This window comes from Lissotriton vulgaris, assembly GCF_964263255.1.
Source record: "Lissotriton vulgaris chromosome 9 unlocalized genomic scaffold, aLisVul1.2 SUPER_9_unloc_2, whole genome shotgun sequence".
NCBI classification, from domain to species: Eukaryota; Metazoa; Chordata; class Amphibia; order Caudata; family Salamandridae; genus Lissotriton; species Lissotriton vulgaris.
The window spans coordinates 822,746-842,500 of record NW_028240617.1 but is presented as its reverse complement, the minus strand read 5'-3'; the positions used below and the strand labels follow the sequence as shown (position 1 = coordinate 842,500).

Here is a 19,755-nt window from a genome sequence, read left to right as displayed (position 1 = left end):
GTGAGGGCGATAGATAGAGTGAGGGTGACAGATAGATAGAGTGAGTGAGGGCGATAGATAGATAGAGTGAGGGCGATAGATAGAGTGAGGGCGATAGATTGATCGATTGATGGATAGATAGAGCTAGGGCGATAGATAGAGTGAGGGCGATAGATAGATAGATTGATAGAGTGAGGGGCGATAGATAGATAGATAGAGTGAGGGCAATCGATAGATAGAGTGAGGGCGATAGATAGATAGATAGATAGATAGATAGATAGATAGATAGATAGATAGATAGATAGATAGATAGATAGATAGATAGATAGATAGATAGATAGATAGATAGATAGAGGGTTGTGTGTGGGGTTGTGTGTGTGTGGGGGTTGTGTGTGTGGGGGGTGTGGGAGGTTGCGTGGGGGTTGTGTGTGTGTGTGTGGGGGGGTGCGTGTGGTGTGGGTGTGTGTGGGGGGTTGTGTGTGTGTGTGTGGGGGGTTGTGTGTGTGGAGTTGTGTGTGTGGAGTTGTGTGTGTGTGGGGTTGTGTGTGGGGTTGTGTTTGGGGTTGTGTGTGTGGGGGGTTGTGTGTGTTTTTGTTATGCTATGCTATGTTATACCATGTTTTTTATGCTTTGCTATGTTCTGTTATGCTATGCTATGTTTTGTTATGCTATGCTATGTTTTGTTGTGTTTTGTTATGCTATGCTATGTTTTGTTATGCTTTGCTTTGTTTTGTTATGATATGCTATGTTTTGTGATGCTATGCTATGTTTTGTTGTATTTTGTTATGCTATGCTATGCTTTGTTTTGTTATGCTATGTTTTGTTATGCTATTGTTTGTTGTGTTTTGTTGTGCTATATAATGTTTTGTTATGCTATGCTATGCTATGTTTTGCTATGCTATGGTTTGCTATCCTGGTGTGTGGTTGCGTGTGTTTGTGGTTGTGTGTGGGGTTGTGTGTGTGTGTGGGGTTGTGTGTGTGTGTGGGGTTGTGTGTGTGTGTGGTTGTGTGTGTGGGGGGGTTGTGTGTGTGGGGGGTTGTGTGTGGGGGGTTGTGTGTGTGTGTGGTTGTGTGTGTGGGGTTGTGTGTGTGGGGTTGTGGTTGTGCGTGTTTGTGGGGTTGTGGTTGTGTGTGGTGTGGGATTGTGTGTGGGGGTGTGGTTGTGTGTGTGGGGGGGTTGTGTGTGTGGGGTTGTGTGTGGGGGCTTGTGTGTGTGTGGGGGGTTGTGTGTGTGTGTGGGGGGGGGGGTTGTGTGTGTGTGGTTGTGTGGTTGTGTGTGTGTGGTTGTGTGTGGTTGTGTGTGTGGGGTTGTGTGTGTGTGTGGGGTTGTTTGTGGGTGGGGTTGTGTGCGTGGGGTAGCATAGAAAGCACAGCAAAAGTGGGCCTTACACAGTGTAAATTAGACCATGAGAAGTAAAGTTTTGGTTGCACTTGAAACCCCATCAGCGGCGACAATAAAGCATTATTAAACTGAACCAAAAGTGTGGGAGAGCGGGAGGTGAGAAACAGGGGCACAGAACAAAGATCTAGGACGAGAAGAGGAGGAGGAGCAGAAGAGCAGAGAAGTGACAGAATGAGACGAAGGGATAAAGAAGAAAATGCAATGACACAGCGAACGAAGGAGAGAGGGGTGCATGTAAACGGGTCTAAAGGGAAGTTAGTAAGAGAGACAGAGAACAACAGAAGTGAGTGGAAGGCAGAATGTTTATAGGAGAGAAAATAGAGAAATATGAGGTGTTAGTGGGAGTAGAAGGGAGGGGACAGCAAGGCAGAAAGAAGGAAAGAGGAATAAAAATGGAGCACGAGGGGGCTGGAGAGAAATCGTAAATGGGAATGAAAAGACATAAAAATAAAAATGGGGACAGAGCATGAAAGAAGAGAGAGATAGGAGGAGGGGAAGAAAGGGGAGGGAGAAGAAAGGCGGGAGGGAGACGTTGTAAACATCTCCTTCGGAATTGCCATTAGATTGAGACGCCGGATTCGCGGCTGGTGGGAGCAGGAGGTCCCGGATCAATCCGGACTTTTTCAAATACTTTGTGGGTATAATCACCCGAGAAATTTCAGAATCGGACAACGGCAACAATTGCAAAGGTGCAGGAGACGTTTTTACACTCCCATCAAACAGTCAAAGATACCCTTACCGGGTTGGAATTATCACCGGTCAAGCGGAACTACAATACACGCCATTATAACAAGAAAGCCCTGAAGAGTCAGAGTGACTTGTACTCTGATGAAACACGTGTCGGCTGGCGTGGTATAGCTTGAGCAATAAAAAGAAACTATTGCTCTATCAAGAAGAAGTGGATATCATTCCTTAAAGATTATACTGTGTGAACTGATACTTACACTACTTTGTGTTGGGATTTAATTAAGTGTGTGCGTGGGATTTGGTCCTTTATGGCCCTGAGTATTACATCTGTGTATGACGTGCAAATCAGTAGTCTGAATAAGACAATGGCCAGAACAGGCTGTTATGAAGATCAACACCCTTAAAGAATAGCTGTCAATAGTGAGAAAAAATCTTAACACAGATTAATGACTAAGTGGTAGGTCAGAAAGTACTGGCTGAAGATTGTAAGAGGCAGACAGAGAAGCATAGAAAGCACAGCAAAAGTGGGCCTTGCAGAGTGTAAATTAGACCGTGAGCAGTAAAGTTTTGGTTACACTTGAAACCCCATCAGCGGCGACAATAAAGCATTATTAAACTGAACCGAAAGTGTGGGAGAGAAGGGACGTGAGAGAAGGCCATGCTGCTTGCCAGGAACACAACAAACACCACAGCCGCGGAGGGGGGCGGGGGAGCATATTCCGGATCAAAAGCAGCTGGGGTGTTGTCTGTAAACAACTAGCTCTGGCATTGCGCGGAGGGGGGCGGAGGAACGGATTCCTTTGAAGTGTAAACCAGCATGAGTGCGGAGAGAGGCTCACAAGCTGACAAATGGTGTACGATGTGCACGCCTCATGTATATACAGGGCCGGACTGAGAACAAAAACCGGCCCTGGCAAAGTGCTCGGTCGGCCCCCTGGGGGTGCGACCGAGCTCATTGCCGGGGCCGGTTTTTGGCCGTTTTTATTACAGGGCCGATTTTGCAACTATGCTGCAAAAACAGCCCTGTAACAAAAACGGCCCCCAGGGCCCAAAACAGGCCCCCACCCTTCCGGCGCACCGGGGGATTGCCCGGTGCCCGCAATGGCCAGTCCGGGTCTGGGTATATATGCACTGTAGGCAATCCGCCTAGAAAAGCCTTTGGGTGCATTTTTTAAAGCCCCTACATAATATCTCGCCAACAAGCATTGCTAAAGCAATGTCTTCGGCGAGACCTACAAACAACAACACACTTTTGCATGTAATATTATTTCTTACTTAACTTTAAACTGGAGGTGCCAGATTTACAAAGACAACTTACACGTTTGAGTAATTTACACTTTTGAGCAAATGTACTACTTTTTGCTTATTCACAAAATCTGAGAGTAAGTTACTGCTAAAAAAAACAGTAGCAATCCTACACCACACACAGCCACTCCCTCCCTTAGAAAATAAGGGAGGTCTGGAATTAAAATAAAATCTGCAGAAATGTTATTACATTTAAATACAGGTATTTTAAGTAGGTACACATATAAATAAATATAATTTCAAGCTGAAAATATCCAAAATCGGTGATCTATTTTGTATTTAAAAATTAGATGATGATAATTATTAAAAAATAATTACATTCTTTCTATACCCAATTTGGCGATTCAGGGAAGCTAGGATTGATCGCCTATTTTCCAGTTTCACACTGTGAAATTCAGCAATTAGATGGGTATCTCTGATTTCAAAAGTTAATGCTTAGTCTTTAATTTATTAGTTCCTGGGTAACATCAGACAACACGTATTTTTTTGCAGTTTCACATTGCGCAAACCTTGGACATGGACTTGGGTCGCTTCACAACACACACAGACTACTTTACATGTGTTTTTACGACACAGGTAGATTTGCCAGATTTATCGAATGCAAAGCCAAGGCCAGGGTTTGAACCCGGGATTCAAACCTGGTTCCCCATGTTCCATGGTGGGCATTCATAGCCACATGGACTTCCCTGAAAGCTCAGCTCATTTTAGGCTCCAGGTTCCAAGAGGAGCTCCATCTGACCCGGAGCCAAGCATCTGGCTCAAGCCAGGCTCGCTCTTTCAGCATCTCAGCCTTCTGTACCATGTAGAGCAGCGGTTGAATTGTTATGAAGTGTCGTAGATAGAGTCTTGTAGGGCGCATGCGATGTCTGGTCACTTTGGGTGTGTCATCCATTGTAACCCCGTCTCGTCTCTCCTTTCAGGCAGCTGCTTCCGGAGAAGGCTCTGCGATCAGAGGTTACCTGCACAGGTGTAAAAGAGGCAAAAGGCATTGGAAGAAACTCTGGTTCGTCATCAAAGGCAAAGTCCTGTATACCTACACGGCAAGCGAGGTGCGTGTCGCACACTCTGAGGTCAGCGCTGCGTCACAACTGGAATGTCTGCACCTGATTAAGAACCAATTATATACAACTCATTCTGCAAAGTGTCACTCCTGTTTCTAAATTCACTGATAACTGCTGCCATTATCACTCAAGCCACTGATATTCAATCAATGAACTGACTTTCGAGGGAAAAGAGCTAGGCCTGACCCTCTGTAGATTAATCGCTGATCTCTGCAGCAGGTGCATTATCCATTGGAGCTGTCCAATGAGCATGGCTGAATAGGCAGTTGTCAGTGCCACCAGCAGGAAGCAGAAAAGTGCGCCATTTTAGCCTGCAGTGTCCATAATATTTGCATCAACACTGCCTCAGGTGTATACTGATGAGCAAATGTGCCCAGACATTAAATGCCCATGGTCCGTGCTTGCTGTATCCGTCTCCAGAAACACTACAGCAAGTATAGAAACATATACATTCACAATCTATGGGTGGGGTTTTCTTATAGTGATGGAGGTGATGCATGGATTACTGCTGGTGTACAGCATCTACCTCTGGGAAAAGATACTAAGCAAATGACACTTCTCAAACTTCTAAGTAATGTGTTTTTTATTTATTTGCCATGTTTTGTATGGAGCCGACATGTCACTTCTAACTACTTCAGTGTGCTTGGTTTCAAGGACTTTAGGTCAATGGTTAGTAATGTTGAAATCTAAGGCGTTGAGCAGCCTTGGGGTGCTTAGGCTGAGGCTTTTGTGGTAAATAATTAATTACCCTGTCGGAATTTCTATACATTAATAAGGATTGCTCATAAAATGAGAGGCAGAGTCCGTGGTGTCCGATTCAAAAGGGCTTTAATGCAATAACTCGAGCTACTGGAGAATCGGGTTCCATCACCACTAAGGTTCAGGAAGGATCGTCATCTAAATCTTTATTCACATAACACATTATATATAGTTAAACCATACATTGCATTGGATAGAGAAGGCGGAGCGCTCCAGGCGGAGCAAGTGAAAGAGAGAGATAAGAACACATGGGCATGAAAGAAGGCGTGTGAGGAGGCGTGCACGTGGGTGTTCACTTGATGAGTCATAGGTGTGTCATAGGTGGGTGGATGCATGGAGGGGGTCTGCATGGTCAGCAGGAACCTTTACCCTACTTGTGCGCGCAAAACTAGTCATGACGTAGAATTGACGTGGAACTGGGGAGAGCTGGGGGGAGCTGACTTTAGTGCTAGTAGGAGAGTCTGGGATGTCAGAACGACCTGCACCTTTGGCATTATCTGATATCTTGTGTTTGGAGGATGTATTGTCTGAAGTAAAGGTCGCTCGAGCAAAGGCTGCTCATCACTAAATGCTAGTGTGTGCATATATTTCTTCGTGCATTGCGTAGGGCCATGGGCCTTCTATGGAAACGGGTTCAGTAAATCACTTGAATGGAGACAGAAAGGCTAGGCCCTATCTTCTGCAGGCAGAAATATGTTTACCTATTTCACTAGACTGGAATGTGTTTTCTGTGGAGCTGAGGAGCTGAGCAGATAACTGTAGGCAAAATACTGTCTTTGGCAGGCCAGGCTGGGCACCTCTCGGCTGAGCAGGAAGTAAGGGAGAGGTCAGGGATACATAACTAAACTGCAGCTTACAGAGTATCAGGAGGCTCGGAGCCGGAATTCGGGTCCTGGCTCAGCTGTGCCACAAAAACGTGTGCATCTCGACTTTTAAACGCGTACCATGTAAATGCATTGGCAACATAGGCCTCAGTGCAGAATTAACGTTGCATTCATGGAGGGCCTAATAACTGACATGCTAACATTGGACGGAAATGCAGAGGCATTACTATTACAGGCATGAGAAGGGAATTACATGATAACATGGAAATACATGGGGCATAGGTACATAGATAGGGTGCGAGTGGGGGACACACTGGCCACGTATAATTTCTATTTCCTCACTTTTAGGCATCTAGACTGTGTGAAGGCGAGAGTAAAGGGCTTAGTGGAAGGCAGGGAACAGAGCTGAGCTAACAGAACAAGGGCACGTTGAGCCCAGTGCGGGAGAGAGGCGTGTCCTCCTCGGTCCAGCCTTCTTCAGCTGCTGCACGCTACTCATTGGCTGGAGAGCCACGTGTCATCTACCGATTGCTCCCATTGGGGGACTCCTCTGTGGTTATCTATCTTGTATGTTTTTTGTGACCTTCCACTTACTTTTGCTGCGTGTCAGCATTCTTCTGCCTGGCTCCCTGTGCATGGGAGCAAGATGGGGTGGCTGAGCTGTTAATGAAGATTGCGACAACACCTTTCACCAACAGCTGGCCTGAGTCCAGGGATGTTCAAGGTCAGGCCAAGGATTGTCTGAACATCTCTGTTATATGGGGCTTTACTAAAGAGCGAGGGGTGGTCGGGCTCAGCTTTCAAGATGAGCGCTGAAAGTTGTCAGTAATATTGGTTCTTGGTCAATGCTTTATAATTCGCTACAGAAATTTACTTTTTGGGACAGTTTGAAGGGGTTTGCTAATTTGGTCTTTGGTGACCAAAGGTATAAGGTTCTGGCTCCCCGTCAGCAAGAAAATCACGTTCAGACTCCTCACCCACGCCCACAAGGCTCTCCACGACCCGGGCCCCAAGTACCTCAATGACCGCATGACCTTCTACACGCCCACCCGCCAGCTACGATCAACCAGCCACGCCCTCGCCGCCGTTCCACGCATCTGCAGAGCCACCGCCGGAAGAAGATCCTTCTCCTACCTGGCAGCCAAGACTTGGAACTCCCTCCCCACCCACCTTCGACGAACCCAAGACCATCTCTCCTTCAGGAAGCAGCTCAAGACCTGGATGTTCGAGCAGTAACATACCCCTCTCCCCCAGAGCCTTGAGACCCTTCCGGGTGAGTAGCGTGCTTTACAAATGCCGTGATTGATGGATTAAGGTACAAAAAATGGTCCTGTCCCATTAGCCTGGTGTCTAAGCCTTAACTATATGTATAGAGATTTTTCAGGCTCTCAGGTGACCATTGATGGTTGTATGACATGCCACATATCCCCACTGTACCTTAAATGTGTGAATAATGACATCACACACACTCTGTCTGGGAAAGGAATCCCCGGATACAAACACTGGGACAGGAAGGCACCGAGAACTACTCTAGCAGAGGGGGGCGCAGAGACCCAAACACTAGAAACACCAGCTCCATGTCGGAACGGGAGTCACAGACACTGGGCCTGTGGCACATGGCCACTGGGACATTGAGTAGGGAGATGCAGGCAATGAGCAGGAGACACAGGCACAGAAAACAGAACCGGGAATCACCATCACTAGGACATGGAGGTACAAACCATAGGGCAGAGAAACATGGACACAGGTAATGGAACTGGGAGACATGGACCCTAGAGCAAGGACAGATGGACACCGGGGCAGTGCAACTGAAAGAAGAGACAGGGCAACACACAACGAGATAGACAGACATTAACCAGAAGTCTGGGCAGGGAGACATGGACAATATCACATTGGCACAGGACACACGGGCGAAGCCCCAGCGGGGCATGAAGCCCGCCACAGTGGCAAACTGAACTAACTAACAAACAGACGTAACTCAACACCCATCAGCCAAGTCAAGACGAAAAATCATTTTCAGGCAGTGTGTTTTATAACTACTATCTAACCTAAGCTGAACGAACCTAAAAAATTTCGTGAATCAGAACCATTGTATCTTTTGACAGAGTTTGGAGGGGAATCGGGGGCAGATGAAGGTCGCCTTTGAAACTTTAATCATCTAGCGCCACCTAGTGTACTCAGTACCGAATAACAACAAAATAATCGCGCCTTTACAGCGACTTAAATTTTGAAACTAACCTTAAAGTAACAGTTCCCGAGGTGTGCAAGTTCAGAGTTAAAACAAGCCTAGAAAGCATGTGAATAACCTATGTGGCGCATGCCTAGATGCAACACAAAGGGGTCGCTGTTCACGATAATGGCCACTTTGGCTTTCAGCACATGCAATTCAAGTATCAGAAAGGCAGAAGGCATGCACAACGCTATAGGCAGCTTCAAAGGTGTTTACTTTCAGCGTGTAACCATTGCTTTTGTTACAGTCCACTGAGTAAAGTGCACCTATGTTTAACCAGCTCAGCTTGCCCCAGTGTGGTGGTCAAACTAAATGAAATGTGACACCAGACCCAGTAGCCAGTGGATTTTTTAGGTAGTGAGCTGAACAAATCAATTTCCACTGATGAATGTGCGTGAAGTTCACAACCTTTGTACGTCTTGACGTTGTGGTTAGTTTGCATATAAAGTTGCGAAGTATTTTATTAAACTGATGAGGTTCACAAACTGAGAAAAACATTTTTTAAAAACACGCCTGATGTTTGCTGATGCAAAGTCGCTAAACTGCGCCCAGCCCTAATTTCGGCACTGTGGGCCATATGTATCAAGAGTTTGCGAATGCAATTTTGCAAAATGGTATGTATTAAGGCAAAATAAGGAATCGTAAAATTTGCGATTCCTTATTTGGCGATTGCATTTAAGGAATCGCAAATTTTACGATTGCAATTTAAGAAGCACCAAAAAAGTGCTATTTGAGAATCGCAAGATTACTTCTTGATACATATGGCCCTCTATCTTAGTGTTTGGAAGAAGGTCACTGTCAATTTAATTCAAAGTAAGTTAAGTGCAAGATGATTGAGAGTGAACGTGTGGGAAATTGGGCTACTAGTTGAGGGGTGGGGGGCGAAACCCTACTCAAGCAGCAGTCACAATTTTTGTCATGTTGAAACACAAGCAAACCCCACATTAACCCATGCTTAACCCTCTGGTAGCTTGTCCAAAAGCAGTCCGGATTAACGTAGAGGCCATGTACAAAGAATTTCTCCAGCACTTCAAAAAACACAACAAAAGAAAAATCCCACACCAATTTAGAAAAATAGAGTAAAACGTAAAAAATTATTTGTGACCAAAATGACAAAAATCCAAGTAGTGTAACTGAAGATAGGCAGTTTCATAGATTTCAGTGAAAACAATGCTTAGAAATACAAAGAGCCCATTATGGTTAACTGGTTGCGCTGGACTTGGTCAAAATCACAAGTTCAGGTCAATGGGCGTCATGAACCCCCGCTTTAGCAGCTACAGCAGGGTGGGGTTTTTTATGGGCTACTTCTGGTTGCGCTATAAAGGAATAACATGTCAATTGAAAAGCAAGGAGGAGCAAGTAAAAATGAAGGATTGGCAAGTAGAAAAGGGAAAGAAGGGAGAGCAAAAGGAAAGAAGGATGAATGGGTAGATGGAAGAATGAATGAGTGCATGAACCAGTGGGTAAATGGATGGGCAGGAGAAAGGATGAGTGAATGCATAGGTGGATTAACAGGTGAAAGAATGACAGAATAATGGATGGATGGGCAGGTGAAAGGACTGCAGAGTGAAGGAAGGGATGAGTGAGTGAATGTATAGGTGGATGAACTGTCAAAAGGATGGCAGAGTCAAGAGATGGATGGGTAGATGAACAGGTGAAATGATTACAGAGTAAAGGCATGAATAGATGGATGGACAGGTGAAAGGATGACAGAGTAAAGGGATGGATGGATGAGTGAGTGACAGGATGAGTGAATGGATGGCAGAGAGGATGGACCAGTAAATGGATGACAGAGTGGATAGGTGGCTGGCAGAGTGGATGGATGGATGGCAGAGTTGATAGATGGATGGATCGCAGAATAAATGTTTTGTGAGTTTATGGAAGCATGGATGGGTGATGGCACAGTGGATGAGTAAATGGCAGAGTGTTTGGACGAATGGATGACAGACTGGGTGTATGGAAGGGGAAAGATTGAATGATGGGTGAAGGAATAAATGTATGACAGACATAAAGATGAAATAATGGATATCAGTAGATGGATGGAAGCGTGAAAGGATGAATGGATAGATGCTTGGATAGAGGAGACGAGGGAGCTCTTCTAATGAGGGCTGAGCTCATTTGCTTCACTTGCTTGGTGCCATCACAGCTTTAGTTCAAAGTTGGGGGGGGGGTTAATTTTCTGGCTATCCCCTTGTTCAGGCCTACCGTGATGGAGGACGAGCCAGGTAAAGGGACTATGTTATGCCCGCAAATCAAAGTTCCTTAAATCTGAGTTGTGGAGTGTTGCGATGCCCCACATCAAGAATGCATCACACAGTGGTGGCTTCAAGGACCTTCGGTGAGGATGTGTTACGCAGTGGTAGTTCCAAGGAGTTGCAAGGCTGAAATGCGAGGTCAGTGTAGAGGATGCGCTGTGCAGCAGCAGTTCAGAGGAGCAGCGGGGCTTTAATGTGAGGTCCTGCACTAGAATACATGGTACAGCCTCAGTTCTGAAGGGCTACTGGGTCCTACATCAGAGATGAGTCATGCTGCAGCAGTTTCAATGTGAGGGGATGCATTGTGTTGTGTTGGTTCTGTTTGGACCACAGATTAGTCTGGCATGCGGGTGGCACCATTTGGGGGAAAGACTTACCGTAGGCTGTGTCCAGGTGCTGAGTGGAATTTGGTTGGAGCCTTTTTTGTCCCCAAGGCACTGATCAGGAAGCCCTTGAAATAACTCTGGTGGTCCTTGGTTCAAGATGCAGGTCCAGTCCTTCTCTCTTAGACAGTCGTGCAGAAGGGCAGCAGAGTAGCAGACCTTCTTGCAGAGCTGCACAACAGCCCTTCTTATTCTTCCAGAATTGCAATAAAAAGTTGGGTCTGAGGGTCCAATATTTATATCTGGTGGCCGTTTTGAAGTAGGAGAAGTTTCTTGAGCATTCAACCCCCATAGTTGCTTGGAATTTCCTGCCTCCCTGCCCTGCCCCCATCTTGTTTGGGGTCACAAAAGACTAGTGTCAAACCCTTTGTGCGAGTATTCAGGCAACGTCTTTGTGATGTGCAAGTGTGTAGTTGGCAGCCCGCCCCTCATCAAGTCAGAGATGGCCCATCCAACCAACACATATTCTCCTTTGTCTCACTATATGGGTGCAGTACACAAAGATATACTGCCAGCTACACCTTGTCATGCGACCCAGGATACAGGCTACCAGCATCCACCAGCAAAATCAAAATCAAGTCTGGTTCCCCCACTGACTGTGCCCCTGCCCGTATTCTTAAAACCCTTTTTTCTTCCTGTCCTGATACCCCTCTCTCCTTTCTTAATGCCTCTCTTTCCACCGGTTTGGTCCCTTCTTCATTCAAATCTGCTATTGTCTCCCCCATTCTTAAAAAGCCTGGTCTCGACTCTTCTCTTCCCTCTAACTTCAGACCTATCTCTCTTCTCCCTTATCTTGCTAAAATTCTTGAATCTTACGTTACTTCCCGTCTCTCTGTTTATGTTGAACAGAACCAGCTTCTGGCTTCTCACCAAGCTGGTTTCCGTTCGGGTCATTCGACCGAAACCGTGGTGTTAGCCGTCCTCGACGAGCTTAAGGCCAAGGCCGACGTCAACTCCCCCCAAGCTTTGATCCTCCTCGACTTGTCCGCTGCGTTTGACACGGTCGACCATAACATTCTTCTGGACCGTGTCAGCGCAGCGGGCATACGAGGTTCTGCCTTCTCCTGGATCACCTCCTTCCTGACAGGGCGCTCTCAAGCTGTTCACCTTCCCGGCTTCTCTGCTTCTCCCCTCCCGGTGCCCTGTGGGGTCCCCCAAGGTTCCTCTCTCTCTCCCCTTCTTTTCAATCTCTATATTCACCCTCTTATCTCTTCCCTTCTTGAGCTGGGGGTCTCTGTGTATAACTACGCTGACGACCTCCAGCTCGTCTTTGATCTTTCCTCTTCCTCTCACTCTCTATCCTTTTTTCACTCCACCATGGTCTTTATCTCTGGGTGGATGAGCGCCAATCACCTCAAGCTCAACCCAGATAAGACTGAGCTTGTCCTGATTGGCGGCTCATCCAGTCCCTGGTCCCCTGCCTTCTGGCCTCCCATTCTTGGCCCCCCTCCCACCCCCGTTCCCTCTGTTAAAACTTTGGGCATCAAGGTCAGACAGGACCTGTCCATGCATGGCCAGGTCAGTGCCGTGGTGTCCTCCTGTTTTCTTTCCCTCCGAATGATTCGGAAAATTTCTCGTTTCTTTTCTCTTGACTCCCTTAAAATCATTATTTCCGCCCTTATCACTTCCCGCCTTGATTATGGCAATAGCTTGTTCGCTGGCATCCCTGCCTATGAAACCCGCCGCTTACAAGCTATCCAGAATCAGGCCGCCCGTCTTATCTTTCACTTGCCCAAAACCCATCACATCACTCCCGTCCTCAAATCCCTTCACTGGTTGCCCATTTTGCAGAGATCTCTGTTTAAACTAGGGTGCCTTGTTTATCGGGCCCTTGATCACTCTGCACCGGCTTTCATCAATTCTTTGATTTCCCGTCACACCCCTGCTCGCACTCTCCGTTCATCATCTTCTGCCCTCCTCACTGTTCCCCGCTTTCACAAATCTCGCACTGGTGGAACCCGTTTTTCTGTTCTTGCTCCCCGGTTCTGGAACTCTCTTCCTCTTTCTATGCGTTCGATCCCTATTTTTTCTCATTTCCGTAAAGCGCTGAAAACTTTTCTGTTTGCCCTGGCCTACCCCTGCTAAACCTCCTGGCCCTGTCTGTTCAGTTCTTCAGAGCTCCCAGCGCCAGGAAGCCGTTCGGCCATCGCGCGCTCTACAAATATTTTTCATTCATTCATTCATTCATTCAGCATCAAACGGGTAGGACAACAAAATGGCAACGTTCTAACCGACGATTAATCCATTCTCCTTAACAATTGTAAAAATGTATTTATTTTTGAGTATTTTGATCCTATGTATAGGACATACTCACAACTTCACTGTTTGGAGAGGGATATATACATTGACAATTAAGATGCTTCTCTGTATTTAATTTACATGTTCTCTGTTGTCAATGTGATTTTAGTCTGTGTCATTGTGTTCTTTGTACCCCCATATACTTGTTCTGCTGATTCAATGTCATTGTTTTGTTATTCTTTAGCTTTTTGAAATATATTTTTCTACACATGCACTGTCAAAGGGTGAGGAACTTCCAGATTCCTCGCCATTGGAAGATAGATTACTGGATGACTGTCTTGAAAAGAAGGCGATTTCTTTGATTTATCGTGAGATAATGAATAACTCCCCAGATCCCTTGTTGTTGTCATTAATTTACAAATTTGTTTAATTTAATACAATTCTGATTTGCCCTCTTGAGTGCTTTTAGATATCACTCCATAAATACATTTTTAGAATTGTTAGAATTTTTTGGTTTCACTTAAACCCATTGTAGGCAGCTTTACCTTTCAACTTAGTAAAAGTGGCATTTTCACAATTGCGACCTCAATCCAACTTTACCATGAAAGAGAGTTTTAAATTAAAATTCTTTAGACACAAAACTCAACACTCACATCTGCTCCCAATTGAAAGTTACTACTAATTAAATGTAATAAGGGAACCCATTGTTATCTTATGGAAGAAGTTGGCCTCACAGTAGTGAAAAATGACTATAGGAGTTTTTCACTAACAGGACGTGTAAAATTAGAAGTACATGTCCAACATTTTAAATTCACTGCATCCTGCCCTGTGGGCTCTGTAGAGCCTCCCCTAGGGGGGACATGTGTATTAAAAAAGGAGTTTTGAGCTTGGAAAGAGGTTTATCTTGCCAGTTCGAAATGCCAGTTGAAACTGCACACAGGGTGCAATGGCAGGGCTGGAACGTGTTTTAAAGGGATACTTAAGTGGATGGCACAGTAAGTGCTGCAGGCCCGCTAGTAGCAAATAATTTATAGGCCCTGGATACCTGTATCACCATTTAACCAGGGACTAACAAGTATATTAAATAGACCAATTGGGTGTAAGCCAATTTTACCATGTTTGAATGTGCAAGCACAAGCACTTTAGCACTGATTAGCTGTGGTGAAGTGCACAGAGTTCTAAAATCCAACATAAATGGCTACAGAAAACAGGAGTTTGAAGGCAAAATGTTCGGGGGAATAACCTGCTGAAAGGGCCAAGTCAAACATAATGCAGATGTGAACTTTTGCATTTTCAACTTCAAACATATTGAGCCACTTTCATATCAAGCATATACATGTACATATTTGGGGTTATTCACAAGTAATTCATGTGTAAGTTTACTCTTGCACTTTTGGATAACTTTACTACTTTTTGCTATTCACAAAATTTTAATGTAAAGATACTCAAATTAAGTTTATAGTGCAAGGGCATTTTTAATTTTGTTCTATATTGCAAAGAAATATACAACATTCATTTACATTAACATTCAACATAACATAGTTTTCTAACTTTTTATAAAGCTTAAGAAACTTTAATAATTTTTCATTCACTTTACCACAGGGAAGTCTCTGCCTTGACTGTGGAGTCTCTCTACGGTAACGTATAGGGAAAAGTAAAAATGTTTATTTAACTAAAATAATTTAGTAAAACTATTTGTATGTTCAATAATGTCAAATAAGTTTGTAAATGTATTTTAAATGTAAAACAAAATTTTATAAAATGCTACGGCACTATTAGCTTAATGTTTTCTTTTTAAAATCTTTTCATTTGAACAAGAAAACAAACAGCAAGCGATCAGCGAGTCAATGCACTTTCAGTATCATGTTACATGTTGCAAAAGCAGCATCAAGCTGCGGTATACTTGTCAGTAGGATCATACATTTTTCAGGACATCATTAATCACAACCTCAACTTCCCCATATTTAATTCCGGTATTAACTGATTTCTCTACCTTGATGGTGGTATTGGTATGCATATCATGCCTCGATATTCATTCCACCTCCCCTAAACTTTTTTCCATTTGTCTGGGCAGCCTCTGCTCTCATATATGGTCTTTTCGGCAACCATGCACCAATCCATATCACTTTTCCATTCATTCACTTTAGGTGCCATTGGGGTACTCCATAATCTAGTGATGTTACGTTTAACCACGATAAATCCCAGTGTCATCCAGAGGCGTCCTTTACTAGTGAGGTCAGTTTCACTCCAAATATTCAGGTGACACCATTGTGCCGACTTCTGTGTCGCTACAGAGTGTACCTCTCGCATTCAGGAAGTAATCTCCTCCCAATTCGTCCGCACAGTGGGACAACACCATATTATGTGGTGGAAGCAGCCTTCCTGTCCACATCACCTGATACAGCTTGGGGAATCGAGTGTACCCAATTTTTATCGAATTTGTACGCGCAATATATGACCTGTGGAATATTTTTAATTGTACAAGCCTAAACTGTGTACTGATGGCTACCTCTTTTGGTGAGGCTAGGGCCTCCATCCAGTCCTTGTCCTCTATCTGTCCTAGGTTGTGCTACCCGCGGGCTTGGAGGGCGAGCAAGGGATCTGGGGAGTTATTCATGATCTTACGATAAATCAAAGAAATCGCCTTCTTTTCAAGACAGTCATCCAGTAATCTGTCTTCCAATGGCGAGGAATCTGGAAGTTCCTCACCCTTTGACAGTGCATGTCTAACTTGCAGGTACCTAAAGGTTTCGGATTGTGCTAGCTTATATTTTTGTTGTAGTGTAGCAAATGGTTTGACATCCCCCTTCGCCCACAGGTCATCCAGCCTCGAGAGGCCAATATTAGCTCAATGCTGAACTAAATCTTTAATCAATTCAAATATTCCAATAAAAAATATGTATAAATAATTATTAAAAATTAATTATAGTATTAAAAAAATAAGTTAATTATAATCTAATTAAACTTACTGTTACATTAACGTATACATTCTGAAAAGGTTGCTAGAATATTTGATAATCAAATAATAAATATGTTTTCTTTTTAGATTTGTTTAAACATTATTTTTTTTAAATATTTTTTAACTATCTCAAGTTTTACAGTTTAGCTTTTACCGTACTGCAACAGTCAGTAGCCAAAGATCAATCACTAGAAGGGGATAAGAAAGTGATTTCTAACAACCTGTTCTTGTCCACCTGGAGTGCTCTGGAAACAAAAAAAGAGTGCAGGCTGGAATAAGCATACCATTTCTACAGACCAATGCTTTCCCACAGAGATTCTCAGAAGTAAAATAATGGTTTCCAACATGTTGCAATCTGTGAGTTGTGCTGTGTGGCATCTGGGAGGCGAGTATTGGTCTCCAATGGCAGGGGATGGTTTTAATTGGACAAATGATCACCAGGCTGCAGATATGGAATGGAAGTGTAATGCCCTGTTGAAGAGAGAGAAAAGTTCTACAGACTTGCTCATACTCAAATGGCATAAATTGAACGATAATAATAGTCTGTGACTGATGGAATTTAAGTTCGGTTTCGAAAGCCACGCTCCCCGGTTTTAAAATTAGGTAACAGAACCAATACTCAGAATAGATGTACAGAAATGGAGTCCTACAAAGTTGTACTTGTAAGTGGAGGTAAAAAGGAAAGAAACAGTAATCTCCAACAAGAGGTAAGAGGGCAAATTTGAATTGTCTGCTCTCCCAAAGTGGGGTTTGCAGTACCATAGAGTGGGTTTCCAACTCAGCATAGGGGTTGTTGTAGATTTACTCAATTCTGCTGCCCGCCACTGGTGCAAATTGTCAAATGAAAAGTTCTCATCACCCTGCTCATAGAGGTTGTACTAATAATGAGTCCAAAACAATGAGCTAATATATCTAACATACATACCCTGGACTTGTCACATGCATTATGAGTTACTATTTTGTAGACTCAGAATATATGATAAAAACATCTCTAAGGGCCTTGTTTCAGGTGCTCTGTAAAAATAATTTGAGTACAAATAGACTTTTGTGCTGAAATCAGGATTAAAAGTATGCCAATTTACTGTACTCCTGAGCTGCTTCCTTTGTACAAAGTCACCAGCAACAGCCACTGTGAATTTTGATGGGCAAAAGAGGTACAAAAAAAATCTCTGATACCCTATGTTATACATAGTTCCAACCAAATAATCTTGGAATGAGACAATAGTTTCGCACTGAGACGCTATTGCATGTGTAGTGGTGAATGTAGGTTGGTGCAAATATTCCACACTAAAATGTAGTGAAACTCAAAAAGACCAAACATGTCTATAATGCATACAAATAAAGTGTCAGAACTTGGGACAGAACAGTCAGTCGTTCTCATTAAAGACATAGGATAATTTAACTGTGGCCAAAAATGGTTTTCTTTCCCACACATGTGGTAAGATAGCAAGTTCTACAAGCATGACTATGCATTTATAATAATGAGGAACTGTAGAATATTCTCCATGTATCTTTCAAGAGTAAGGTCCATGCACTTCCTAGAAATGCCGGAAGTTAGGCATAGCTACTAATAGAACGTCATGAAGAAAGGCCTTGACACTACATTCTGAACTAGGGGGCATTTAGCTTTGACACAGCACTGCTATCAATACCCACACTAAACAACCCTAAAACCAGAGGGTAGGAACCTACCCACAAAGAAATGTGAGCATTAGAATGTGTCATTTTATTTTATTATCTAAAGTAAAATATTTTATCTAAACCCCTTTTCTTTTCTGTGCTTGTAGGATAAAGTAGCCCTGGAGAGCTTGCCTCTGCTGGGTTTCATAGTTTTATCTGAGAAGGGAGAAGGAAAGATGGACCCAGGGACAGTTTTCCAGCTCTACCACAAGGAGACGTTGTTTTATAGCTTCAAGGCAGAGGATCACAATTCAGCCGAGAGGTACACAGAGAAACATGCTCTTTGATTTATTGCTTTCCGCAAAAGCATCATGTGAAATAATCCAAAACCTCCATGACACATGGAAGCCAAAAAACAACTTCTCTTTTTGTTATTGTGATTGTTTCTATTTCTATTATGACAACATATAGACTTGCTGATGAGATGCCATCAGGGGTTGTTCATTGAGAGAATTTAGTTCTATATCAATTTGTTGAACTTCATCCTTTATGGCTTCCCATCGTTTGTTTATATTTTCCCTGGTCTCTTTTTCTCGCTTTCCTTCTTCAACTCTCATTTCTAAAACCCACAAGACCTACACACGTCATGGGTTTCTAATAGGTGTTAATTTGCCATGGGGGTTTCAGTGTTAAGTGATTAGAAAGAAGAAAATGGAGATTTATCTAAATAGTTCTGATTGAGATCAAAGATGACCTATTCCGGTAGACTCTCCAGTGTCTTTGGATGCTAAGACAATACCTCTCTAAAGGGCACTGTGTATGATGCAGGGCAGTGCAGTCTCAGCTGATCTTCTGTCTGTTTCTAGACATCTTGAGTCTTTCTATGAATCAGCAAAGGGAGACAATAATGAAGAATTAAATGTGTAGAGTGAGGCAGCAAGAAAGACTTGGAAAGGTATTTGACTAAGTGTAGTGGAGCAACCACCCATAATTGCAAAGAGGAATGGCAAATACAAGGGAGCTGAGCGGGTGTTAAAAAATACCTTAAATAGCCACATTGAAAGTCTTGTGGGGGTAGAGTAAAGTCTAATTTTGGATAGTGTGCAATTAGAAGAGAGTGTAAGAAAGAATGTGTTGAGGAACTGCTCTACACAAAACAAAGATTTTTCTCTTTCAAACTTGTACTAGCAAAGTGACGAGAAACGACATTTTAAAGTTGTTTATCAGAATTTTGAAGCACAAGTAGAAAGAACTGCTTTTGTGACCTCATTTATCTAATGCAGGAAAACATATTTCATTATCTTCTGAATTGAAAAGATATTAAATATGATTTTTCTTCAAAAAGAGAGGTATTGAAAACCTGATGTGATACTGTGTAGACACACACGTTCTGTCAACTTTCCTTGTTTTCATCTTCCTTTCTTCCACTTTTCTTGACCACATCCAACATGCTCCCGCCCAGATCTCGTGAAGCACTGATGCGCTTACCAGAGGGGAGGGCGATGCCGAGTCGACAGGGAATGAGGTAGCTATGAACAGTATAATCGTCTGTGGGAATTCTCCTTCTGAGGAAATCTATCTGTGTCTAGAGAAGGAATATTCAAATGAAATAAAGCAGTGCTTACAGCGATTAAGAGCATTCCCATACTTTGTAAAGTAAATACATTTTATTCTAGTTCACTATTTTACTTCCATATTTTCAAAAAATATACATCTACATCTATACAAACATCTACATAAATACATTTATATTCATATGTGTATAGATAGACTATAAAAGATTGGTTACAATGATTATTATGTATTATAATAAGTTGTAGTTTATGCAATTTGTGTCATTTGAATTTATAATTTAATGGTTAAATAAGGCACATTAAATTATTGTTTATAAGACAATGTGTAAAATAGTAGATTAGTTGTTTGACTGCGGAATAAAATATAAATAATTTGGGTTTTTGTATGCTAAACGTACTCAGTAAAAGGTGTGTACAGCAATGAGATGTATTGATAGCTATTGTGATTGGACTTATAGACTAAGAAACTGTGCTAATGT

The 19,755-nt window shown here is 43.2% G+C and overlaps 1 protein-coding gene across 6 annotated transcripts in view; it reads left to right on the top strand.

The window, feature by feature from the left end:
* LOC147672943 (FYVE, RhoGEF and PH domain-containing protein 5-like) overlaps nucleotides 1–19,755 on the top strand; it is a 488,188-nt gene that overhangs the window by 418,233 nt on the left and 50,200 nt on the right. Inside the window, exons 19-21 of one of the 6 annotated variants that reach the window (XM_086947902.1) lie at nucleotides 4,294–4,422; nucleotides 17,870–18,024; nucleotides 19,165–19,227. In XM_086947902.1, coding sequence (XP_086804028.1) covers nucleotides 4,294–4,422; nucleotides 17,870–18,024; nucleotides 19,165–19,227 — 347 coding nt within the window. Of the gene's footprint in view, nucleotides 1–4,293; nucleotides 4,444–17,869; nucleotides 18,025–19,164; nucleotides 19,228–19,755 lie in introns of all 6 variants that reach the window. The other 5 variants (XM_086947901.1, XR_015303474.1, XM_086947904.1 and 2 more) reach the window with 5 other exon arrangements.